A 27,454-nucleotide genomic window follows, 5' to 3' on the forward strand; every position below is an offset into this window, starting at 1 on the left:
AACAGAACCCAGAAACAAACCCACGCATATACAGCCAAGTGATCTTTGACAAGGGCCCCAAGAATGCATAACGGGAAAAGGACAGTCTCTTCAACAAATAGTGCTGGGGAAACTGGATATCCACATGCAAAAGGATGAAACTGGACCCCCATCTTACACCACACATACCAGTCAACTCAAAATCGATTAAAGATTAAACAGATGACCTGAAACTGTAAAACTCCTAGAAGCTGCACGACATTGGTCTTGGCAATGACTTTATGGAAATGACACCCAAAGCCCAGGCAACAAAAGCAACAATAGACAAGTGGGGCTACATCAAACTAAAGAGCCTCTGCACAGCAAGGAAACATTCAACGGAGTGAAAAGGCAACATGCAGAATGGGCAAAAGTATTTGCAAAGCATAGATCTGATGAGTTAATGTTCAAAATTAATAATGAACTTACATAACTCAATAACCAGAAAACCAATAAGCCAGTTAAAAATGGGCAAAGGATTTGAGTAGACATTTCTCCAAGGAAGACATACAAATGGCCAATAAGTATATGAAAAGGTGCTCAACATCACTAATCATGAGGGAAATGCAAATCAAAACCACAATGGGATACCTCATGGCACATGTTAGGATGGCTATTATAAAAAACAAACACACAAACAAAAGATAACAAGTGCTAGTGAAGATGCAGAGAAATGGGAACCCTTGTACACTGTTGGGAACATAAACTGGAGTGGCCACTATGGAAGACAGTATGGAGGTTCTTCAAAAAATTAAAACGAGAACCACCGCATGATCCAACAATCCCACATCTAAGTATATATCCACAAGAACTGAAATCAGGATCTCGAAGAGATACCTGCACTCCCATTTTTACTGCAGCTTTATTCACAACAGCCAAGATAATGGAAACAGCCCAATTGTCTACGGACAGAGGAGTGGAGAAAGAAAATGTGGTATATGTACACAATGGGATATTATTCAGCCTAACAAAAGAGAAGGAAAGCCTACCATTTGCATGCCGGATGCTGTGGATTAAAGAAGCGTGATAGAGAACGCTGCCGTTTATTTAGTGCCTTCCATGTGCCAGGTAACGTGAGCTGGGTGTCTCAGATCCCTTATCTCCTGTAGGTCTCTCAACAAACCTCTCGAGTAAGTGGAGTGATTGCCATCTTACAATGAGGCATTTGAGGCTGAAGGAGAGAGGATGGCTGAAGTGGCAGAGTGTGCGCTGGAATCCAGCGTGCGTGTCAACTGACTTCTGGGGCGGAGGGAGAAGAGTTTGGAGAGAAAACCAGGGACCAGGACACAGAGAGCTTCCAACGCCGTGCAGGAGCCGACAGAACACCACAGGCTCTGCTAACTGTCCTGGGGTGCCCCCTGCACACAAGCAGCCCCTACCTATCTGAGAACAGAACTAGAGTGAACTGAATGGATGCACACAACATAAGATGACGTGTATTTGAGGTTCCCCGGTCAGAGACCCACAATGGAAGAGCCAGCCTTCTGCTGAGGGGTCGTCCACGTGTGAGGGAAAAGCTAGAAGACCGTGGCAAAGAAAGAAAGAACCTCTAGGGCTGGACAGAGATGTCTAAGGTGATCTTTATGTTCTTCACTGTAGCTCTCGCAGCGTAAAGCCTGGCCTGCAACCCACCCCACGGCAGCATCAGTAGTTGTAAGGATAGGGAACATGCCAGGCACATTTCTACGAACCTCACTGCATTACCTCATTACATACTCACAAATACAACCCTCTCAGTTGGTATTGTTATGATGAAGAATACTAAACCCATTTCACAGGTGAGGATAGTAAGGCACAGGGGGCCAAGTGAATTTCTCAAGATGACATGACTGCAAGTGGCAGAACTGGGTCGGAAGGAAGGTTGTCTAGTATCAGAACCTGAGCCCTTTCCCACTACACGGTATCAAAACTCCCTCAAAAACCAACCAACCAACCAACCAAAAAACCCACGATGCTCACTGTATCAGGAAGTCTGCTTTGGGCTGTGAGTAAAGAGAAAACCCCTCCTCCAACATTCCTAATCAGAAAGGCAATTCACGATCATACAAAATGATCCTTCCTCCTGATTTCATCTTGTATGATCGTGAATTGCCTTTCTGATTAGGACTGTTGGAGGAGGGGGTTTCAGGCGGGGGACACTCTGGGATCCAGTGATGGTGTCAAGGACCCAGGTTCTTTTCAGCTCTCTGATCTGTCCTTTTCTGGAGTGGTTGTTCCAGGATCGACATCCAGATACGGAGATATCCAAGAACAGAAAAGGACTTTCTAATCCCGGATCTTTCCTCTGAACAACGAAGTATCCCAGAAGCAGCCACTGCCCGCCCCCTCCCTCCCCCCCCCCCCCCCCCCCCCCGCTACTCCCCCGCCCCGGGCAAACATTCCCTTCCTTTCTCATTGGCCAGCACTGGGTCACATCCCCACTCCTCAATCAGTCAGGAGCGTGTGGGGGGCAATGTCTGTGGCAGTCCTAGGTGAAGGGTTTGGGAATGGAATGGCTGTTAGCAAGACTGTCGCCTCTTATTCCACCCCCAGGACTCAGCTTAGACAGCATGTCCTCCAAGAAGCCTTCTCTGCCCCTTTCCTCACATCCTGGACAGGGGATTTCCTCTGAGCTCCCGCAACACCCTGTATTTCTCCTATCCCAGCCACAGCCTCACTCAGCTGTCGGAGGTGGTTGTTTGTCTGTCTCACCCACTGGCCCAGGAGCTGACAGAGGCCAGGGACTTTATCTTGTTCACCCATCACAGAGCCCTCGACCTCAGTGGGCATTCATAAATACACTATCTGTCGAGCGGAATAAAGAGAATGCGGGGCCCTTCGGAAACATCTCATTTAGTATATCAACCCCGCAGAATCCATATCTTCCCACGTCACAGAGGTGGAAATGCTTGTGTGGAGAGGTTAAGTAACATCTCCAAGATCACACCTCAGGCAAGGGGCAGAACTCCACCCCAGGTGCATCCTGACTCCAGATGCATGCACTCTTGGTGGCATGGCCTCCCTGGATTCTCGGCCTCCCTGAAAGCCTGACTTAGAAAGCAATCCCGAGGGAGAGAATGCAGGCGAGAATGTCCTGGGGGCTGACCTACACGTCCAGAGCTGGTCCAGCGATCAGGTAACTCACGCAGCAAATATTTCATATCACTTCCTAGTGCCAGGCTCCATTCTCAGTGCTGGGAATACTGCCCAGGACAAAATTTGCAGACTCTCCATTCTCATGAAGCTTGCATTCTGGTGTGGGGAGAAGAAAGTAAACAACTAAACAGGTAAGCACCTCCTATGTCAGGGGTGATGAATGCTATGAAGATACTTGTATTTATCTTGACAATTAAACCAGTGACATGCGATACTTCTGTCAACTTTCCATAATGATATGAAAAACGATTATAAAATAAATTTGTTTCTGTTCAAAGAATCATATTTCATTTAATAACATTTTAAATAACAGTCTGACTTTTTCTTTTTCTCCAGGAATGGCAAAATCCTAAGGGTAATAGACTGAGATCTGTCCAAGGTCACCGAGTGCTGAAAACCATGCTCCCAGCCCTGTGCAAAGCCAAGGAAAAATGAGTGAGTTGTAGCGATGCAAACCACACAGGTTAATAAAAGAGATTCTCCAGCACCTGGTACACAGGTGTCCTATATTTTTGGTGCCTACACAGAAAACCTCCATCCTACTGACTCTAGAACGAAGGAGATGCTTTTCAGAGCAGTGTCATTACAAAAGAACATTTAAATCAGTAACAACCGCTGATGCCCTCTTCTGAGTGCAAAAGAGGAAAGGAAGAGACCCATGAAACGTGGTTCTTTCGTTAGGGATCTTACAGTGTGGTGGGCCAGAGGACATATAAAGAGAAAGCAGTGGGAGTACAAGGGAGGGCAGAGGGGAAGGGTAAAGAGGAGGAGTGGCCACAGAAAGCAAGAGGGACACAAGGAGAACAGTCTCCTGCTGCGAGTGACAGAGGACACGTGGACCCACCCAAGGGCACTGAGCAGCGGGTTCACATCGTCCATTCTGCTGATGGAAGCCAGAGTGACATCTACACCTCTCACCCACGAAATAAGATAACCTGGCCGTCCAGGTTGGATTCCTCCAACCAATATTTACCAAGGGCCCACCTGTTCATCAGTCCCTTCAGCGAATTACCCAGTGCAGCCCCAACCTTGCACAGACCTAATCCTGAGCAAGTAAAAGACTGTCCAAGATACAATATAAAGGGGGAAAATGTGAGGAATACTCGGACACTAGGCACTCAGGACGGAGTGGGGAGAGAAGACATGATGCCCCTTGCCCCCTTGAACGAACAGAAATTTGAGCAGAGAATTTTCTGTGTTTGCTTATTTACAACATGTTATTTCCAGGTGAGAAACAGCTGGCACAACGGTAGCTATACACTAGGAAGGGAAAAAGTGGGTGTTACACTGGCACATTAAGGTTCTGGACGGTGGGGGATACAAGACACAAACAGCCGCTGGATTGAAAATTGATCTGAGAGATTTGCTCTGCCCACTCATTAGGATATATTGCTTCCAATAAACAAATCGACAGCATACCAACAGCTACACTGCTCTGTGTGCATCGCTGGTTGTCACCATCACTCACAGGATAAACGTGTTCGGAGCACCTGCTAGGCACCAGGCTCCAGGATCCATGCTTTGGTAGACTTTGTGCGCACGGGATGCCGTGCAGGATAACAGTCCTCAGAGAAGAGCTCACAGTCTGGTGGGCAGGCCGCCATGCTGAAGACAAGACGAAACAAGCGTGATGAGGGCCGAGGCAGATGTGGGCGGAACACAGAAGAGAGCCCCGTAACCCAGATGGTCAGGAATGGCTTCTCCTGGGGGTGGTGTGATACATAATATTATTGTCCCCATTTGCAGATGAGGTAACTGAGGATCAGAGAGGGTAAGCAACTCACTCAAGGTCACACAGCTAGGTAGTGGTGGTGACCATTTTTCACTTAGCTCTGTTAAAATACAAAATTCTCTACACTATTCATTACACCAATCTCTCCCTGCTAATACTGTCACCTGTTTTAACTCGCATTCGCCACCTTATACATACTCTTGGCTCTCCTTACCCCTTAAATACTTAAATGATATGCTGATTCAAATGACCACAGTTTAGATGTCCTTTTAGCACATCGGGCTTCTTCACTTTATAAATGTTCCTTGCCAGGCACGTTGGCCTTGCCTAAACTGAACATTTCTCTTGAGTTTGTATTGCATCCACGTGCTGGGGAAAGAAAACGGATCACTGCGACTTTAAGTTTTAACTTACCTATTTCATGCAATCGCAAGTACAGTTTTAAATGTAGTCAACATCCAACTAAAAACAGTAGAACCCGTGCTTCCCTAAAACAACCAGTCACAAAACGTTTTAGGGAATACCAAGGCGTTCCAGGTAAGAGACCCTGCCCTTTGGATAGGGAGCTGCCGAAAATCTACTCCTTAAAATATGGAAATCCTGAGCCAGCCCTGATGGCCTAGTGGTTCAAGTTCAGAGCACTCTGCTTTGGTGGCCCGGTTCGCTCCTGGCGCGCAGCCACACCACCCGGCGGTCAGTAGCCATGCTGTGGCTGCGGCAGTGGCTCACATGGAAGGACTTACCAACCAGAATATACAGCTAGGTACTGGGGCTTCAGGGAGGGGGAAAAAAAAGAGAGGAAGATTGGCAACAGATGTTAGCTCAGGGCGAATCTTTCGCAGCAAAAAAGAAAAAAGGAAATCCTTTCTTTTTTTATCCTTTCTCTCTGTTGCTGGTTACCCTGAAAGGCTCAGGGACACAAGGCCATTCACTTTTCCATTTTTGACAAAACAAACAAGTAAAACAGCCCTGACACATATACACACCCCCAACCCCCAAATGTACGCAGTAGGAATATGTCAATGTAAGGAAACTGTATTGGAAATGTAAATAGAATTCTGTGACTAGTTATAAAAACAAATTTCTGATCACAGGAGAGGTCTGTTGCCCTGGATGGGCTGTACTCCAGTAAACTGGACGACCAAAGATACCATCCTTCTCTAAATATTATACACTGCAGCTTGTAGAGCCATCTGATAAAAATTGTCTAAACAATTGCATATCAATGCAGGAACTACAGAGCCTATTAAAAAAGCACGTCTATTCCTATGTCACATCATGACCTCTCTCATACACCTCCTAGAAAGAATTTCTCTGATGGTTTCAATACGGGAAATGTAGGTTTCCTAGAAAACACTTCAATTATTTTGCCTAACTCTGTGGGGTGGGAGGTGAGGTAGGGAGGGAGGTGATGCCAAGGAAACAGACTATTTCTGAACCCGTTGAACACTGACTCTAGCCCAATTATATCCCGGGGGTGGGGCGGTGGGCGTCCAACGATGCCCGTAGAAAGCGTCAATATCTTCCTTCTCCGCTTAAAAATGGCAACCCTCAACTAGAGAAGGAGAAATACGCCACACAAACTGTCAAACCGCCGTTCTGATATCGAAGCGATAGGGCGTCTGAGAAAAACAACGGTTCCTTTGGAAAGTACACCTCCCCGTCGGCCAAAGAGAAGGATTCTGGTCCCGTGACAACAACGCGCCCCGGGACTGTTCTAGGGCGATCACCCCTCTCTCTGTCTGTGTGTCCGTCTCTGTCTCTGGGGCTGTCGGGCTCACGCACGTTCTTTTGCGGATCAGGTTCCCGCCGTCCAGTAGCCAGTGCGCTGCCTCCCATCCTCAGCCCAGGAGAAGAAGCGCGGCCCCCGGGAATAGAAGGGTTAAGACCACCGAGAGGAGAAATCCTCCCGACGTCCTAGGGAGGCTGCCCCGCCCCCCGCCCCCCGAAGAAGGGTCTGGCGGCTGCGCCTGACGTCACAGGGATGGGACTCTAAAGAGGAGCCAAGTCCTCTGACCCCAGCCTCCCACGGGCTGCAGTGGGCGGGGAGGGACCCGGGAGTGGCCTGAGGGAGAGTGGGTTCCTCTCCGTGGGCGGCCGGGGGAACCCGCGACAGAAAACCCGCTCGGAGGAGAGAAGGGTTGAGCCCGCCCATCCTGGCCGCGCAGCTGAGCGGTGTCCCAGGAGCGCAGGGACGGGACGGGTCGGGAGGGATGCTTCTTGAGAACGCAGGAAGTTACCCGGCGGTGGAGGTGACTTCACTGACGACGACGCACGTGGGTGCTGAGCTGGGGGAATGGAAGGAGGGGCTTCTCCCGTGACAGCCTGGGTACTCCTGTACCTGGGTACTTGGGAGTGCACACGGGAGGAGAAGCACCTGTTACCGATTTGTTTTCTTACCCACCGTTTTTGCACATCATCACACTGGGAAAGACAGAAACCAATCTAGTAAAGAGACGGACTTCATTCAGGCTGTCGCGATCGGGGGCGCACCCCAGATCTGAAGATCAGACTGTCACAGTTGGGTGGTTTTGCCTTTCACTTCACAAGAACGAGCAGACCCGTTATAGGGGGGAGATTCACAGTGTGGGATCGTTTCTGCATTCAGGGCAAGTCTCCTTCAGCTGAACAGATGTTTATCTCTGCTGTCTAGCTAGTTTCAGGAGGACTGACTTCTAATCTCAGTTATCATTCATGAGACAAAGAACAGGGCGTTGGAGGGTCTCTTATCTGGCCCTTCAGCAAAGGAGAAAGGTCTGTGTTTGGTCTTGTCGCAGGTATACCAGGAGTCATCCGCGGGTCTTACGGGAAGTAGGACAAAGAGTGGACAGCAGGCCTTCTCTGAGTCCTAAGAGGAAGGGTGGTCCTTTGGGGTAAGCCATTTCCAGAACACAAAAGCCTGCAGAGACTTCTTTACCGCGGTTTGTGTTCAGGGCTGGGGTGAAGTTCAACATTGTCAACACGGTAAAAATGAGCAAGGCATCTTTCATGCTTGTCCAAGCACGTACATGGGTAAGTAGAGAGATTCCCTTCTTACCCTGGAAGTAATCGACACTCCGGGAGCACATTATAGTTTTCAAAAGGTAATATTATCATGATCTAAGTGAAGGAAGCAAAACTGAGTCATTATCCCAGAATATGCTCACCGTCCTCATCTTACAAATGAGGAAACTGACCACAGAGGTTAAGTAACCTGCCCAAAGTCACACAAGGACTAAGTGGTGGAGCCTTGACTCAAACCTAGGTATCTGTGGCTTCATCACCTCCCTGCTATTCCAGCCATCCACTGACAGTTTCCAGATCCACATATCCGGTTCAATCCTCTCTCCTAGACCACAGACCTCCTGAGCCAACTGACAGGCCCATAGGCAGACTGCGGTTAACAAGTGCTAGACAACCTCCAGGACGCTGGAGATGACGCCACAGAAAAGTGTTAGAGAAACTCAGTCTCAAAGGCCCTACCCCCAACCCTCTGGAGGGAGTGAGGGGCTACAGGAGGAAGACTGGAGGGTCTGCAGGGGGGCTGTTTCTCTGAGAGACAGGCTGATGGGCTATCATACCGCACACGTGTGATGATCAACACTGGTTACTTTGAATGTTTTTTTCTTTTAATGTTGGCAACACATGCCGCCTGGTGAAAATACACAGAGCACATATGGAAAACCAAGAGGGTAGATGGATTAGCATGTTACCGGGGCAAGGTCCACCGCCCGATGCACACCGAAGCCAACACCATGGCGCCAACTTTTGAGAAAAGAAAAGGTTCTATTGCAGGGCCAAGCAGCAAGGAGACGGGCAGCAAGGCTCTCAAATCTCTCTCCCCGATCCAAGGTTCGGGGCAAAATTTAAGGAATTAGGAGCTACTGAGCTGCAGCTGGGTCCACATAAGCTGATTGGCTAGTCTCAAATCAGTCCATCAAGCTACCGGGGCTGCTGGAAACCAGATTTTTCCTTATTGAAGGCCGGGGTCATCCTGGGGCTACGGATTCCCACCTGGCAAGGTTTGATTAATCGATTACCTGTTTTAAGGAAGCAAAGCTAGTTGAAGCTGGTCAATGTCTTATGTGCTGTTTCAAGTAGAGAGATTTCCATTTTACCTAGGGAGTACCTGATAGTAAACCAGCACTCTGCTGTATCAAAGGAGAACGTTCTCCTAGACTAAATGAAGAAAACAGAAATTAGTCATTTTTCCTAATTATTAGTAGCACTGTCCTATCACAGATGAGGCATCTTAGGCCCAGAGAGGTTAGGTCAGCTCCCCCAAGTCACTCAGGTTAACAACTGTTTGAGGCCCACAGGCAAGGAATACCCAACATGCCCAAACTGAATCCATCCACCCCCACTCCCCACACCTCTGCACCCCCTCTGGCGTTGCCTAACTCAGTGAAAGGCAGCCTTCTACCCAGCTGCTTAGGCCAGAGATCCTCAAAGCCATCTTTGATTGCTGCCTCTCTCACCCCTCCCCCCTCATCATCAAGCCCAGCCAATTAGACCTCCTAAGTCTTTCTAAAAGAAGATGTGGACACTTCTCTCCATCACTACAGTTCCCTAGTCCAGGTCACCCTCATCTCTCTCCTTGACAACCACCACCAATCTTGGCCCTTTCCTCAAGTTCTCTTTTCCACTGCCTGAGGGACCTTTCTTAAATCCTAATCTGGTCATGTCACCCCTGCTCAAAACTCTGCAGGGGCTGCCTGCTGCTCTTAGGATAACGTCCAGCCTCCTGCCCCCAAATGCCTCATCTTCAGCAGACCCCTACCTCTGCTCCACGCCCCACTTGATATTCCAGCCAACCAAAACCTCTTTCTGTTCCTCAAGTGGCCAGTGCGCTCGTGCTTGTACTCGTCCTTCTCCTCTCCCTCTCTCCCTCCCCCTCCCTCTCCTTCTCTCCCTCTCCCCCCCCCCCCCCCCCGCCCCGAGTTCCACAATCTCACGTGTGCTGTTCCCTCTATCTGGCATGCACTTCCTCCCTCCTCATCTGCCTGATTCCTACTTCTGTTCAGGTGTCAGGTTAAGCACAGCAATTTCCATTTTACCTTAGGGAGTACCTGGATGTAGAGGCACAGTTAGATTTTCTATTTTTACTCAATAGAAAGTGATGGAGATTTCATTATAAATTCCCCAGACAGACAAACATTTTCCTCCGGTTCACAGTGAGCTAAGTGGAAGTGCACTATGATGACAGAGTTTTTCTGGGAAAGGCTTCCTCGCTAAGAATAGCATACACGCGGGAAAGATCTCCCCTTATTTCATATGGGCCCATTGTTGTGTCTGAATTTGGAGTTTGAAACTGTGGCCACAATTTTCATACCCTGAAGGGATCCAGGCTGAGGACCTACCTCACAGGGAGGAGGGATAAGCCGAAACATGGAAAGAATCTGCCACTTGGTGGTGTCATTGACCCCATAACAGTAAATTAAACAGGCCTTGAACTGCCCTACCTGTGGACTTGGATTTGAGGAGAGAATTTTTCACTGTAAGGTACAGTCTGAGTTTTCTGTTAGGACAAGAGAATGTATACGAACTGGTCCTCCCTTTGCAAAGGGTTTGATTTACTAGTCCCTGTGGTCATCAGGGAGGCAAGGATCAGCTGCCTGCTCACTATGGGGGACCCTCCAGGGGAATCTGACAATGCCTTCATGCCACCCCTTAGAGGTCCTCACTAGATGCCATCAGCCCCTGGAGGAAACTATGTCAGTTCCTATAAACTATAAGTTCCTATAAGCGCCAACCCACTGCTGATTCTGCCTGCTACAGACTCAACTGTGAGGATTAACTTCATTCACTGCAACTCCTCTGAGCAGAGCACACCTAAGTACAAAGTGAAGGGTGCGCCTTGGACATGTGAACAATGAAAGAGCAAAGATGGAAATGGCACCAGTCCGATCACCACCACCGTAACCCCAACCCCACCCAGAACCCCAGGGGCCCTGGCATGCTTCCCTCACACTGATGTGTCCCCTAACACAGGGCACAGTGTGAATAGCTCTTCCTGGAGCCCAGCTGCTGAGGGGCCAACGTGTGCCGGGCATATACAGTTTTATTTCCCAAAGACCCAGAGAGGTAAGTATCAGACCCCGCCTTCTCTAGACATGGAAACAAGCTGAAAGAGGTTAGGTCGCTGATGCAGTAAAGGGTGGATCTGGGAATCACACCCCCGTTCTGCCCAACTCCAAAGCCGGTCTTCTTTGCATTCACGACGACACACTTGGCTTGTGTTTCAGTTGCTGAGATGCAGATATTGTTCCATGATTGGAGAGTCACCATTGTCCCAACACCACGTCCAGCTGTGAAACGCAGGAACCCAGCAAGGCAAAGACTCTCTGTGTCTGCCCTCAAAGGAGCTGCCCTGAAGCCAACAGACCTGGAGTGCCTTGGCATGAAAGGCCTGCCTCAGAGTTAACAGCCAAACAGGACTTTAACTTCCAGGGTTTCCCTGTGGGAAGGCGCTTTGCCATATTCGAGAGACTTTTACAATGAATCCCTATCCCCAAATTATGTCCCCACCAGTCTCACTATATTTACCAGATATTAAGAACCGAGAGGCAAGCAGAGGAAGTGTTTTTAGTGGCCGCGTCACAGCTCCGGAGATGACCAAACTCCAGCTGTGGTTTGGAGCCCAACAGGCCGAGAATTGAAATCTGGCTCTACCTGTGTTGATCTCTCTGTTCTTCAGGTTGCTTGTCTGTAAAATGTGGATAATCCAAGTGCCTACCTCAGAAGCCTTCCCTCCCGTGAGAAGTCTGTCCTGACCAAACTCACACAAACACCCTCAGGGAGGGATAAGATGCCCTCCCTCTGTGTTCCTAGGGTACCATGATTTAAATCCTGCCATTGCCCTTCTCACGCTGCTACACGTGGCGGTCATCTGCTTGCAGGTTACATCCCTGTATCCGCAAACTGTGTCCTGTAGGCTGGGACGCAGTGTCCAGTTGGTGATTAGAAGATGTTTTCTGATGGATGAAGGAGCCTGACCAAAGGTCAATAAAGGGTAGCCATTACTGTATCAGTTATTTCGGTGTTAGAAATAACACAGGAGAACAAAGTCAAAAGGACCTCTCTGTAGCCAGATTCTCTTCCCTTTGGGAGGAGGAGGATTGCGTCTTTCATACCATCCCTAATTCCAGAAACTCCTAATAAAAGAGGCTGCAACGTTCATTAAACATGTGTGGGTCACTCTGTTGCCCCATCAGCCACAGTTCTGGCCTCACAGTGGAACTTGGGTCAAGATCCTTGGAGCACCAGTCAGTTTGCTGAATGTTTCCCAAGTACCAAGTGGCTGGTAGTGCACATAGTAGGCCCCACAACGATCTGTCCAATAGGTGGGCTGTTGAATGAATTCAGGCTGCTAGTTAAGTATGTGATGCTGTGCCTCGAGAACAGATATCCGTGGAGACAGGGACATGAGCACATGGATGAAGGGCGTGTCAGTCCAAACTCAAACCCGCCTCTTCTCTGACTGCTCTTCCCCCATGTCCCTCCTCTGCGTCACTCTACAGCCTCGCACAGGCTTGTCACTCAGCACCGACGACCTTTTCGGTCCAGCGGACTGAGCAGAACTTACGCAGCCCAGCGGGATCTAGTCCCTGTCACCCTCGGTTCTCCCCGCCTTCCGTTCAGCTCTCCCTCCTTGCCCCCAGTTTCCCTGGCCTCCTGGCAGTGTCTGCACCAAGTCTGGCAGCCTCTGCCTGTGACACTTTTTCCCAACTGTTCCCTCTGTCTGGAAAGTCCTGACCCCAGACATCTGCTTGGATGACTCCTCTCCCTCTTCATGTCTTTGTAGAGATGTCACCTCCTCAGTGAAGCCTACCCTGGTCGCTCTGGTCAGTATTCCCACTTGCCTCCCAAATTCCCGATCCCATTACCATGATCTAAATTTTTTTTTCTTTTTAATGACAGAACCATCACCTTCTAACACACTTCACAATTTACTCAGTTGTTGGTGAGGGTTTACTGTCTGCCACCTACCCCTTCCCCTCCAGGGAGTGTAAAGTCCCGGGCAGGGATTTCTGTCAGTTGGGCCATCACGTATCCCAGCACTTGGAGTAGTGCCTGCACGCAGAAAACCCTCGATGAATATTTGTTGCCTGAAGCAAGAGGTCTGCCTCCCCTCCTAGACTGTGAGATCCTTGAGGGTCTGTTCTTCTTCCCCTTGGGACAGGACCCTCCCTCCACGCAGGGACAGGTCTTCAAGTCACAGCTGCTTCAGTTTCAGCCACACCTGCTGCCCGGCAGCTCTGTGATCTGGGACACAGGGGCCGCCTGGCTTTATTTCAAACCCCAAACACTTAACTTTAAAGGAACTTAGATATATTCAATGTTTTGCTTTTACTTTGTAGCCTTGCTTATTCCTTGACATGCTCGTTTTTAAGAAAATTGTTGCTGTTCATGAACCACTTAGAAGTTCAAAATTTGCGATCAATTCAGTTGCGTCAGTGTGAAATGCTTCAATCTCAGTGTGTGTAGTATTTCTTTTCCTCTTTTCTTATTCTCACTTGTCAACCTTTTCTTTCTGTTTCAAAAACAAGAGGGAAGTTTACCCCTGCCAGCATCCTGGTGACTTGCTCCCAATGTGTTCAATGATTTACTGCCAGACACCCAACTGTGCGATGATTTCCATTACTGTTACACACAGGAGAGGCTCACAGGCATTCGTTTAACAAGGTTTTACAGAAACAACAATCAAATAATTCATAACATTGACCTTTGAGAACTCCCCTTTGGCATTCTGGAATTAGAGAAAATGTTAGGAAAAGTTAGAAATGCCATGACGTCTTCCTCTGGGCGGGTGACCTGCCCTTCCCCTGCCCCACTCAGGCCAGAAGACTTCCCCAGACTTCACACCGTCAGAGAACTGAGCAGAGGGGCTGTGCCACAGAGCAGGGCTCAGACGCAGGAAGGCGAGTTTCAGAAAAGCGGACTTGTCAACGACAAGGAAGTTTTCCCAGCACTGGGTAGGCAGTGGTGCTCTTGTCTGACAGTTTTGCCGCGGAGGCGTTGCTGCTTTGCAGATTTGGGAATACATGAAGATGAAGAGAGGGGTGGCTTTACATCAGACAGAGGTTGTATTAGAAAATGGCCCTTAGGAGGGAGGGAGGGCAACACTTCCTGCTCTGTTGAAATCCGCCTGAAACGCTTGCCCTAGTGGTTGAAGAGAAACTCACCTCCGCCTGACATGTGATCCCACAGTGCGTAATTTACGGAATATCAAGGAAATTTACAAACCTGTCTGTCTTCTAGCCAGGTTGTCAGTTTTCAGAAAAGGAACAAAGAATTTTCTCCCCTGGAATCCTCACCTCCTGGTGCAGAATGGATTGTGTGGTTCCTGAGGAAATAACAGGATTAAACCATGGGTGTCTCAGAGATGGAGATAAAATTCTGGAGGATGTTTACTCTTTCTGCAACCCAACACACATTTATATTAAGCAATATGTGCACAAGACTCCAACGCCCCAACTGAGTCCTCTCAGGCCCACACTCTCCCCCCGGCCGGAGATGGAATTTGCCTGGATCCCTTCCCCTCCCCCAGCCCTGAATTCTGCTTTCAGAAGATGTGTGCCATTTGGGGAAGGGGCTGAGGTACAGTTTGCACAACCTCATCATGGAAAGGTCAAGTTAAGGTTTGGAAAGATGATCCAAAAAGCTCGACTCTCCTACCACCCATCCAGGGCATAGGGGATCCAGGCTTTCAAATGTACAGTCAGAAAGCTGCAAAATGAATGCATCCAGCTTTATTTTATGGGCATCGGGCCTGAGAGGAGACAGATGACATCAGAGGACAAGATGGGCAGCTCCCATCCATCGTGAGAGAGGAGTTCCCCACACTGTGTCTTTTGTCTGGGGGACAGAATAAACTCCTCCTCACAATGGGATTCCCACAAATGGGACCGAGGGGAACCCTGTGACCTTCAGGTGACAGGGTGGTGAGAACCCAACCCGAGTGGAGGGTCTGAAGGAAGCCGACCACATATACTCCATGGTCCAGACAAGGAAGCCGGGTTGTTGGGAGCTGGAGTGGATGAATTCACAGACAGCCAACTTGGATCAATCTCTCCCTGTCTTTCTGGACAGTTGTCAGACTGAAACCTCGGGGGGAGGTCACAAACACCTCACGTCTGAACTTTGGTATGTGACAAAGTCTCTCCACGGGGATATAAATGCCCAAATGGCTCGGGGGGTTCAAACTGGGACACAGAACCAAAGACAGACCAGACCTCGCTCTGGGACCCGGATCTCCACCAGCTCTGAAGCATCAGACGCTGGACACAGACTCCCAAATACCTCAAGGACCTCACACTATGGCTCACAAACCCCACAATACCTCAACGACACACTAAACCCAGATACAGACCCAGGAAAGAGCAGCTAGGAGACCTCACTGCACTGGACACCCCCCCCCCCACCCCCCAAACAATCCACAGAACTCAAACTCCTAGAAACTCAGTAAATGAGGCCAGAGACACAGAATCAGCTCAGAGACGACAAATTCTAAAACACAGGCCCGCATGCGTTTTAGCAACTTCATAACCTATGAGACAGAAACACAACAGCTCACAGACCTCACACCCTGCACACAGAAGCCACACCATCACAGAGCTCACACCCTCGGACGCAGACACGCAAACAGCTCAGAGCGCTGGTACAGTGAACACAGAGAGCTCGCTCACAATGTTACGTGCAGCCAACATCTAAGAGACCTCAGAGCGTGGTGCACCAAATCCCACCCGCCCAAGGTTCATAACCCGAGACACAGTCGACCCCTCGAAATTCCAGCAACCTTAATCCCTGGTACGCAGACTTATAACCAGGTCAGAGATGTCACACTCAGGATGCAGAACCCTCACAGGGTCAGATACCTCCCACCTTGTGTCAAATAACCTTTGTGATCTCACAGCGTAGGGTATGAATCCCTGAGGAACTCAAATGCGTCACATCCTCGACCCAGGAGAGCTCAAACCCTAGTTCCTGAAATACAGAATGGGCACAACCCCGGATACCTCACATTGTGGACACAGCACGTAAAACAGATCAGATACCTCACACACTGGAAGAGAGACCCCTAAACAGCCCAGAGGGCTCTCACCCTGGACACATAATTCCCCACAGCTCAGAGATCTCACGTCCTGGACGTAGACCCTCACATAGCTCAGACGCCTCAAATCCTGGACATGGGCGCCGAAACAGCTCAGAGAAATGACATCTTGCTTCTGACACCCAAAAAGTCACCCCACACAGGACACATGTCAGTTAGAGCCCCAGTGAGGTCTCACCCAGCCCCATGAGTGAGACTCAAAGAAACAGACACAGAGAGAGACAGAATGAGAGAATTACAGACAGCCTTTCTGGAAAACCACTGTCTCTGTGGAGTTAGTCCCTACCGCAGGACCCCCATCCAGCCACCTGGAGAACCTCCTCTTCTCTTCCAGGGGAAGGAAGACCCCAGATTCTGCCTTCATTGGCCGTTTCTGGACAACGATTCAGCTGCACCGAGCCTAGGCCACAACCAGGAGGGAAGGACCCCGGCTCTGTCCCCTGGCCTGACACACAGTGGAGCCCTCCACCCACCAAAACGGGATACCTCCTGGGTTTGGAGGGTTCATGCCGTCCTTGGGGCGACCCCCACTGCCCCTAAGGCCCCGTGCCGTCTCCCTGCTGAGGCTGCTGCCTCAGTGTAGGGAGCGGAATCTGTGGGAAAGGTGGAACCGGAGGGCAATCCTCTGCTGCTGAGGGCAGGGTTGGAGGCCACTGGGGGCCGGGCCCCGCGGAGCCTCATGGACTGCTTGGCTGACATCCAATTCGCCCTGAACACACTGCTTCAGTCTCCTCAGCAAGTGGACCAAGGGGGCACTGCAGCCACCTGGTTTTCCCTCAGCCCGCCTCAGCCCGGAACAAGGACACCTTCAGCCAGCAGATCCTTTGCAAGCCAGTGAACAAGAGTGAGGGAAGGAGACGGTGAAGAGGTTCACACTGCTGTGCTGGGAGGCTACATGCCACAGACCACATACCTGACCACTGAGAGGCGCCCCAGTCCCACCCTCCCCTCCATCCACCTTGTCATTTCCCCATCCCCAAAGAGGAAACCTGTCCCCTCAATGCCGAATTCTGCTTTAAGGGGGAAGGGGGCGTGAGGGTCTCTACATTTGCTGTGGGGCTTTGTGCCAGTTGTGAGGCACATATATTACCCTGCCTCTATCCTCCAACAGGAGACCAGCACCAGGGCAGGGCTATTTGCTCATGGGCAAAAACAGCTGCAAGGCTGTGGAATTCGGGGACTGGCGCTGATATGGGCCTGGCTGATGTGTCCTCCTGGGGACACACGCAGTGGCCCATCTCTGACGCCCTGGCGGAATTTTATCCCCCAAGACAACAGGAACCCAGTCGTACATTTCCAGCCTTTCCGGCAGAGCTCTGAATACAGTCAGGGCTTAATGAACGCCTAATAAGAAGTTCACTGACTTGAGAAACCACCTATCTCCTACTCGCCCACCTTCACTCAAACATCTTCCTGTCTCAAATCTGCCTAAAATCCCATGAGTTAAGCATTCACTTCTTTGGGATGAGCAAGTCACCTCCCATTTCCCTGGAGACTATATCATGAGCCCTCTGGGAACTGTCTCTGCCCATCCAGGACCTACAGGTAGTCTGGTGGACACAGAACAGGACACTGGAGAAGGGTTTTCTCAGTATGGTGTGAAGTGTTATTCAGCTCTGAAGTCAATATAGTGGGATCCAATAAGCACTGTTAAAAAGGGAACAGACAGGGCCAGCCCTGAGGGCCTAGTGGTTAAAGTTCAGCGCAGTCTGATTCGGCAGCCCAGGTTCGTTTCCCGGACGTGGAACCACAGCTCTCATCTGTCAGTAGCCATGCTGTGGCGGCAGCTCACATAGAAGAACTCGAAGGACTTATAACTAGAATATACAACTATGTACTGGGGCTTTGGGGAGAAAAAAGAAAAAGAGAGGAAGACGGGCAACAGGTGTTAGCTCAGGGCGGCTCTTTCCCAACAACAACAACAACAACAACAAAGAATAAGCATCCACACACACACACAAAACTCAAAAAACGAAAAGAACAGAAAAGAAACCAGTCTCCAATTCTCTGCTCTACTTTCCTTCTGTCTTTGCGTTAAGAAAAAAAAAGAAAAAAAGGGAACGGATAGATCGACTACAAGACAGAATAGAAGCAGCCAGTGATTCCACTGACCTGGTAGCATCTTCAGCCTCTTTCGCTGGTGAGCGGGCTGAGGTTCCTGGGCAGGATTCCAAACCCTCTACTTCCACCATTCAAGCCGCACCCCTGCACCTTAAACTCCCTGAGTAGGACACTCCCTCTCTCAGCCAATGGGAGTTCTCTTCCCTGGAAGATCCTGAGTAGGCAGTCCCATCTAGACCCATCAGCTCTAGTGTCGTCCTTAATGTCTGCCCTGCTCACCCATCAGGGAACCATTCGCTTGCTCCACTGTGGTCTTCCTGGGCCTTACTTGATTTGAATCTGTAGAGCTGGTGGGCTGGGGCCAGAAATGGGATGATGGTGACCTCAGGAGAGGTGGAGGCCTCTCCCTCAGAGTGGACGTGTGGAGTCCCTGCATGGTGGTGAGCCCCCCTGCACCTTACACACAATGGGTGGTTTTGGAATACAAGACCCCCCTTTCCACTGGTAGCTCCCAGAGCAGACCGCTCCATCTGGGTCTCTCAGTGGTACCTTCCAGTAGAGGAAAGTAACACCCACCACTCATCATTCAACATCTCCCCCTTCCCCATCACCCACACTCTGGTAATTTGCCCAGAAAGGGTTGTTTCGTGCCTATTTCCAAGGGGTGATTCCAGCCCCAGCTTCCTGCCCCCCCCCACCCCCCCACCAAATACATCTACATGGGCAGTGGATTGCTCCATCTCAGTCTCATTTCCCCTGAAATCCCCACGTGGATCGTTCCAGTTGCAGACTCCAAGATCTTGTAGACAGCCTTGGGATAGAGTCCAGCCTCCTGCCTAAAGCCTCCACCCTATGAACGGTGCTGAGGATGCCGGCAAAGGGGCACTGGTTCCCTTGCCCCACTGAGGGAAGCGTCAATTGGTAAAACAACTTTGCAGGGCTCTGTGGCAGCATCTACCAAAATTCAAATTCTACCTCGTCCCCACCCAGCAGAATTTCAGCTTCACGAAAAGAGGGACGTGTGTCGATCTTATTCTACGATGTCCTGCCAGCATCTGGAACGGTACCAGGTACACAAGTAGGTACCCAAGAGACGTTTGTTTAGCCAAAGAATTCTTTGATCCAGCAACTCCACTGCTACGAATGTGTCTTAAAGAAACATTCACACACGCACAGAGCTGTGTGTACAATGATAATGGCAAATTTCTGGGGGAAAGAAACCTCTAAATGTCCATTAATAATCAATGACCATTGGAAGGGTAAACGAGAGATGAAGTATTCATATTATACCACGGAGCACCCGCTGGCCTTGAAACAGAATGAGGGGAGACAGTTTGTACTGGCCAGAGAGGTTTTCTTTCTTTTAATGATGAGTAACAAGTAAGAAATACTCACACTCACCCAGTGTCTGTGTGTGTGTGTGTGTGTGTGTGTGTGTGTGTGTGCACGTGACGTTTGTAAATGCAGAAAACGGGGACAAGAAGGGAACACCTAATCCGACTACAGTGGTCACCTCTGAGGATCAAACTGAGGGAGGCAAGATTCGGACAGCTTATTACGTCTTTTGGTGTAGCCTACTGTATCGCCAAAAATGTCCAAAAAATCTATCCAAAAGTGCACGCTTGCCTTTTTAAAAGTTTTTTTATTTTATTGAGCTGTAATTCATGTACTGTAAAATTCACTCTTTCAATGAAGTTGTATAATTCAGTGGTTTTTACTATATTCACAAGGTTGTGCAACCATCGCCAATATATAATTCCAGAATAAACCCTGTACCATTAGCCGTCCCTCCTCAGTCTCCCCTCCCAACAGCCCTTGACATTCACTAACTTGCTGTCTGTCTCTACGCATTTGTCCGTTATGGACATTTCATATAAATAGAATCCTACACCAGGTGGTCTTTTGTGTCTGGCTCCTTTCACTCAGCATAATGTTTTCAAGATTCATCCACGTTGTAGCATGTATCAATCAGTACTCTATTCTTTTTATAGCTGAACCACATTCCGTTATATGGGTACACCACCACATTTGATATTCTATTCATTAGTTGGTTGGCATTTGGGATGCCTGCACTCTTCGACTATTATGATTAATGCTGCTAGGGACACTGGTATACAAGTTTTTCTGTGAACTTATGTTTTCACTTGTCTTGGATATATACCTAGGAGTGGGAGAGCTGGGTCACACGGCAACCCTAGGTTTCACTTTGAGGAACTGCCAAACTGTTCTCCACAGCAGCTGTACTGTTTTCCATTCCCACCAGCAGTGTATGAGGATTTAAATTTTTCCACATCTTCCTCAACACTTGTTATTTTCATTTCTTAAGTTACATCCAGACTAGTGGGTATGAAGTGGTAATGCACTATGGTTTCAGTTTTTATTTCCCTAATGACTAATTTTATTATTATTTTTTTTTTGCCGAGGAAGATTAGCCCTGAGCTAACTAACATCTGTTGCCAATCTTCCTCTTTTTCTTTTCTTTTTGGTGTTTTTTTTTTTTTTTTTTTTGCTTGAGGAAGATTAGCCCCGAGCTAACACCTGTGCCAATCTTCCTCCACTTTATATGTGGGTCGCTGCCACAGCATAGCTGACGAGTGGTGTAGGTCTGCGCCCAGCATCTGAACCCGCGAACCCGGGCTGCCGAAGTGGAGCGTGCCGAACTTCACCACCACACCACAGGGCCGGCCCCACCTAACAACTAATATTTTTGAGCATCTTTCCACGCGCTTCTCGGAGATTTGTATATCTTTTTAATAGAAAGGACTATTCGAATGCTTAGCACATCTTTTAATTGGGTTATTTGTCTTTTTATTGTTAGGTTGTAAGAGTTCTTTTTACACTCTTGATACTGGACCCTTATCAGATACATGATTTACAAATATTTTCTGCCATTCTTTGGTCTGTTCTTTTCAATTCCTTATGGTGTTCTTTAGAGCACGTTTTAAACATTTTTTATGAAGTCATTTTAATCTAATTTTTCATTTATTACCTGTGCTTTTGGCATGATATGTAGGAATCCACGGCCTAACCCAAAGTCACAAAGATTTACTCCTATGCTCTCTTACAGGAGTTTTATAGTTTTAGCTCATTTACATTTGGATTTTGATCCAGTTTTGACTTAATTTTCGTCTGTGGTATGAGGTCTGAATACAAATTCAATCTTTTGCATGTGGATATCCAGTTGTCCCAACACCATTTGCTAAAAAGACTGTTCTGTTCCCAACCAACTGTCTTGGCACTGGTGTCAAAAATTAATTCACCACAGACATACGGGGTTTATTTCTGGACTCTCAATTCTATTCCATTGATCTGTATGTCTATCCTTACATTTAGCACAACATTGTCTTGATGCGTGGAGCTTTGAAATAATGTTTGCAGTCGGACTGTGTGAGCCCTCCAACTTTGGTTGTCTTCTGCAAGACTGTTTAAGCTGGAACTTCCATATGCATTTTATGATCAGCCTCTCAACTTCTAAAAAACTGCAGGTAGGATACTGACAGGGATTGCACTGAATGTTTGGATCAATTGGGGGAAATTTGCCATCTTAACAATATTAAGTCTTCCAATCCATGAACACAGGATGTCCTTCCATTTATTTAAGTTTTCTTTAATTTCTTTCAACTGTGTTTTGTCATTTTCAGTGTACAACTCCTGCACCTCGTTGGTTAAATTAATTCCCAAGTACATTATTCTTTTGATTCTATAGTACTGGAATTATTTTCTTCATTACTTATTAGGATTTCTCACTAGTAGTGTACAGAAATACAACTGATTTTTGTATAATGATTTTATAACTTGCAACCCGAATCTGAAGTCTATGTTGTACTGAAAATAATTACAGCAACCACACAACGGAAGCGCAGCTCAGCTACTGAAAAGACTGTAGACGACTTGAGCAACACTACCAAAAAACTTGACCTCGTTGATATTTACAGAACAAGGATAGCAGAATACACATTCTTCCAAAGTGCACGTGTAAGTGAGCACGAGTGACGCCATCTTGGTACACTAAATGGCCCCAGCCCCTCCTCCGTGTGATTACTCGCTGCTCTGGACGTACTCTAAAAAGTTCACATGCTCTCCTGACTTATGGCCTCTGCTTACGTATGTACTCCCTGATACCTTGATAAATTAAAACTCTGTTCTATGAGTTTCTCTCCAGGAACAGGCTGACCACAGGCAGGAAACACACCTACAAGGTATCCATCACAGCTGACAGAAGAATGGAACAAGGTGATGCCTGGAGCCCGTCATGCCTGGAGACCAACATCCCTGGACCCCCTCCTCACTGCCCATTTTCCCTATATAACTGCCTCAAAATTCTGTAATCCCTGGAGATGGGATTTTGAGACACTAGTCACCCGTGATCTGCCGGCTAATCTAATCTAAATAAACTTCCTTTCCCATCTCTAACCTGTTGTGATTAATTGGCTCAGATGTGGCTGGCGAGCAGAGTGAGCCCATTGCTCAGTATCATACATACGACGTTCACCAAGATAGACCATATGCTGCACCATATGGTAAATCTCAACAGCTTCTAAAGGACTGAAATCATACAAACCAGGTTCTCTGACCACAAGGAATTAAAACTGAAATCAGTTGGAACAAAATATCTGGAAAAATCACAAAGTATTTTGAAATTAAATGACATTTCTAAATAATGCAGGGATCAAAGAAGAAATTGCAAGGAGAATTAGAAAATGAAAACACAGCATATAAAAATGTGTGAGGTGAAGCTAAAGCAGTGCATAGATGGATATTTGTATCAGGAAACGCTTATGTTAGAAAAGAAGAATGGTCTCAAATCAATGATCCAAGCTCCCACCTTAAGAAACCAGAAAAACAAAATCAGCTTGAACCCAGGGGACGCAGAAGGAAAAGAAAAAACAACAATGATGATCTGAACAGCAATCTATTCAATAGAAATCAAAAAACTTGATAGAAAGAAATCAATGAAACTAAGAGCTGGTTCCCTGACAAGATCAGTAAATTTATCAGATTTAGCCAGACTGATAAAAATGAATGAGGTGGGTGTGACACAGATTACCAATATCAGTAACGAGCTGGAGGGGACATCAATACAGATGCTTCAGACACCAACTGGATGATAAGAGAACACTGTTAAATACATCAGCCAAATAAATTTGAGACTTAGATGAAATGGGAATACTCCTTGAAAGACACTACCTAGCAAACCTCAGTCAAGAAGAGATAACATGAATAGCTCTGTGTCTATCAAAGAGAGTGAACTCAACAAAAACAAACAAATAAACAGACAAAACAAAACAAAAACCCTTCCCTCCAACAAAACTCAAGGCTCAAGCAGCTTCACTGGTAAGTTCGGTCAAACACGTACGGAAGAAATAATGCCGGTGCTACAAACTCTTCCAGGTAATTGGAGAAGAAGTCATACTTCCTGAAACGTCTTACAGAGCTAGCAACACGCTGATATCAAAACTAGACAAAAACATTTTAAGGAAATAAAATGACAGACCAATATCACTCATGAACATAGACACAATAATCCAAAATAAAATATTAGCTGTTTGAAACTAGGAATATATAAAAAAGATAAAACATAATCCATAGCCAAATGGGGTTTACTCCATGGCTTCAAGACTGGTTGAACATTTGAAAATCAGTCACTGCGACTCACCATAATAACAGACTAAAAGACTAAAGGAAATATGAGCGTCTCAACAGATGTATATAAAGCATTTGATAAAATTCAACATGGTAAAACCTCTCAGCCAAGCAGAAATAGAGAGGGATTTCTGTCTTAGTCCTTTTGGGCCGATGTAACAGAAATACCATGAACTGGGTGGACTGTAAGACAAGACAAACTTATTTCTCACACTTCTGGAGTTCTCACACTTCTGGAGGCCGGGAAGCCGAAGATCAAGGTGCCGGCAGATTTGGTGTCTAGCGAGACCCCACTTCCTGCTTCATAGACTGTCGACCTCTGTGTCCTCAGGGGGCCGGAGGGGCAAGGGAGCTCTCTGGAGTGTCTCTCTCTCTTTTTTTTTTCTTTTATTTTTTAAACATCTCCTCTTTTGACGTTTATTTATTGCCTGATTTTTTTTTAAATTAAGGTTATGAAAGTTAACATCCTTGTGAAATTACAGTTGTACATCATTATTAGTCATGTTGTAGGTACACCACTTCACCCCTAGTGCCCTCCCCCCACCCCCCTTTCCCCTGGCAACTACCGATCAGTTCTCTCTGTCCATATGTTAACTACCACCAATGAGTGGAGTCATACAGAGTTCGTCTTTCTCTGTCTGGCTTATTTCACTCAACATAATACCCTCAAGGTCTATCCATGTTGTTGTGAATGGGACGACTTTGTCCCTTTTTATGGCTGAGGGGGATTCCATTGTATATATATATACCACATCTTCTTTATCTAATCATCAGTTGCTGGGCACTTAGGTTGGTTCCATGACTTGGCTATTGTGAATAATGCTGCGATGAACATAGGGGTGCATGGAACGTTTGGAATTGCTGATTTCAGGTTCTCAGGATAGATGCCCAGTAGTGGGATGGCTGGGTCATAAGGTATTTCTATTCTTAACTTTTTGAGGAATCTCCATACTGTTTTCCATAGTGGCTGCACCAGTTTGCATTCCCACCAACAGTGTATGAGGGTTCCCTTTTCTCCACAGCCTCTCCAACATTTGTCACTCTTGGTTTTGGATATTTTTGCCATTCTAACAGGTGTAAGGTGATATCTTAGTGTAGTGTTGATTTGCATTTCCCTGATGATTAGTGATGATGAGCATCTTTTCATGTGTCTATTGGCCATCCGTATATCTTCTTTGGAGAAATGTCTGTTCACGTCCCCTGCCCATTTTGTGATTGGGTTGTTTGATTTTTTTTTATTGTTGAGTTGTGTGAGTTCTTCGTATAGTATGGAGATTAACCCTTTGTTGGATAAATAACTTGTGAATATTTTTTCTCAATTAGTGGGCTGTTTTTTTTGTTTCAATCCTGTTTTCCCTTGCCTTGAAGAAGCTCTTTAGCCTGATGAAGTCCCATTTGTTTATTCTTTCTATTGTTTCCCTCATGTGAGGGGTTATGGTGTCCGAAAAGATTCTTTTGAAGCTGATGTCAAAGAGTGTACTGCCGATATTCTCTTCTAGGAGACTTATTGTTTCAGGCCTAATCTTTAGGTCTTTGATCCAAACTTTTGAGTTTATTTTAGTGAATGCTGAAAAAGAATGGTTGATTTTCATTCTTTTACATGTGGCTGTCCAGTTTTCCCAGCACCATTTGTTGAAGAGACTTTCTTTCCTCCATTGTAGGCCCTCAGCTCCTTTGTCAAAGATTAGCTGTCCATAGATGTGTGGTTTTATTTCTGGGCTTTCAATTCTGTTCCACTGATCTGTGCATCTGCTTTTGTACCAGTACCATGCTGTTTTGATTACTGCGGCTTTGTAGTATGTTTTGAAGTCAGGGATTGTGATGCCTCCAGCTTTGTTCTTCTTTCTCAGGATTGCTTTAGCAATTCGGGGTCTTTTGTTGCCCCATATGAATTTTAGGATTCTTTGTTCAATTTCTGTAAAGAATGTCATTGGGATTCTGATTGGGATAGCGTTGAATCTGTAGATTGCTTTAGGTAGTATGGACATTTTAACTATGTTTATTCTTCCAATCGACGTACATGGAATGTCTTTCCATCTCTTTATGTCGTCGTCGATTTCTTTCAAGAAGGTCTTGTAGTTTTCGTTGTATAGATCTTTCACTTCCTTGGTTAAATTTATCCCAAGGTATTTTATTCTTTTTGTTGCGATCGTGAATGGGATTGAGTTCTTGAGATCTTTTTCTGTTAGTTCATTGTTAGCATATAGAAATGCTGATTTCTGTATGTTGATTTTATACCCTGCAACTTTGCTGTAGCTGTTGATTGTTTCTAACAGTTTTTCTATGGATTCTTTGGGGTTTTCTATATACAAGATCATGTCGTCTGCAAACAGCGAGAGTTTTACTTCTTCGTTGCCTGTTTGGATTCCTTTTATTTCTTTCTCATGCCGAATTGCTCTGGCCAGAACCTCCAGTACTATGTTGAATAAGAGTGGTGAAAGTGGGCACTCTTGTCTTGTTCCTGTTCTGAGAGGGCTGGGTTTCCGTTTTTGTCCGTTGAGTATGATGTTGGCTGTGGGTCTGTCATATATGGCCTTTATTATGTTGAGGTACTTTCTTTCTACACCTATTTTATTGAGGGTTTTTATCATAAATGGATGTTGGATCTTGTCGAATGCTTTCTCTGCATCTATTGAGATGATCATGTGGTTTTTGTTTTTCATTTTCTTAATGTAGTGAATCACGTTGATTCACTTGCAGATGCTGAACCATCCCTGTGTCCCTGATATAAATCCCACTTGATCATGGTGTATAATCTTTTTGATATTTTGCTGTATTCAGTTTGCCAAAATTTTGTTGAGGACTTTTGCATCTATGTTCATCAGTGATATTGGCCTGTAGTTTTCCTTCTTTGTGTTGTCCTTGTCAGGTTTGAGGATCAGGGTGGTCTCGGCTTCATAGAAAGTATTAGGGAGTGCTCCATCTTCCTCTATTTTCTGGAATAGTTTGAGAAGGATAGGTATTAAATCTTCTTTGAATGTTTGGTAGAATTCTCCAGAGAAGCCGTCTGGTCCTGGACTCTTATTTGGGGGGAGGTTTTTGATTACTGTTTCTATTTCTTTACCTCTGATTGGTCTATTCAGGTTCTCTATTTCTTCCTGATTCAGTTTGGGTAGGTTGTATGAGTCTAGGAATTTATCCATTTCTTCTAGGTTGTTCAATTTGTTGGCATACAGTTTTTCATAGTATTCTCTTATGATCCTTTGTATTTCTTTGGTATCTGTTGTGATTTCTCCTCTCTCGTTTCTAATTTTATTTATTTGAGACTTCTCTCTTTTTTTTTTAGTGAGTCTGGCTAAGGGTTTGTCGATTTTGTTAATTTTTTCGAAGAACCAACTCTTTGTTTCATTGATCCTTTCTATTGTCTTTTTTCATTTCAATATCATTTATTTCTGCTCTAATTTTTATTATTTCCCTCCTTCTACTGACTTTGGGCTTTGTTTGTTCTTCTTTTTCTAATTCCATTAGGTGTTGTTTGAGGTTGTTTATGTAAGATTTTTCTTGCTTATTGAGGTGAGCCTGTATTGCAATGAATTTCCCTCTTAGGACTGCCTTTGCTGCATCCCAAATCATTTGGTACGGTGTGTTTTCATTTTCATTTGTGTCCAGATAATATTTGATTTCTTCTTTAATTTCTTCAATAATCCACTGTTTGTTCAGTAGCATGTTGTTTAGTCTCCACATTTTTGGCCCTTTCCCCGCTTTATTCTTGTAGTTGATTTCTAGTTTCATAGCATTATGTTCAGAAAAAATGCTTGATATTATTTCAACCC

General features: G+C 46.5%; 1 protein-coding gene across 38 annotated transcripts in view; it reads right to left on the reverse strand.

The window, feature by feature from the left end:
• FAM156A (family with sequence similarity 156 member A) overlaps positions 1-27,454 on the reverse strand; it is an 85,852-nt gene that overhangs the window by 24,656 nt on the left and 33,742 nt on the right. For 8 of the 38 annotated variants that reach the window (XR_011499569.1, XR_011499566.1, XM_070501838.1 and 5 more), the window contains 3 exons: positions 14,111-14,210; positions 4,622-4,758; positions 3,104-3,249 (listed from right to left, as the gene is read on the reverse strand). The exons of 4 other annotated variants lie outside the window; for them this stretch is intronic. Coding sequence is in view for 2 of the 34 variants with exons in the window: in XM_070501854.1 (XP_070357955.1) it covers positions 14,182-14,210 (29 nt within the window). In the remaining 32 variants the exon portion in view is untranslated. 26 more of the 38 variants (XR_011499576.1, XR_011499575.1, XM_070501849.1 and 23 more) reach the window with 12 other exon arrangements.

This window comes from Equus asinus, chromosome X, assembly GCF_041296235.1.
Source record: "Equus asinus isolate D_3611 breed Donkey chromosome X, EquAss-T2T_v2, whole genome shotgun sequence".
NCBI lineage: Eukaryota > Metazoa > Chordata > Mammalia > Perissodactyla > Equidae > Equus > Equus asinus.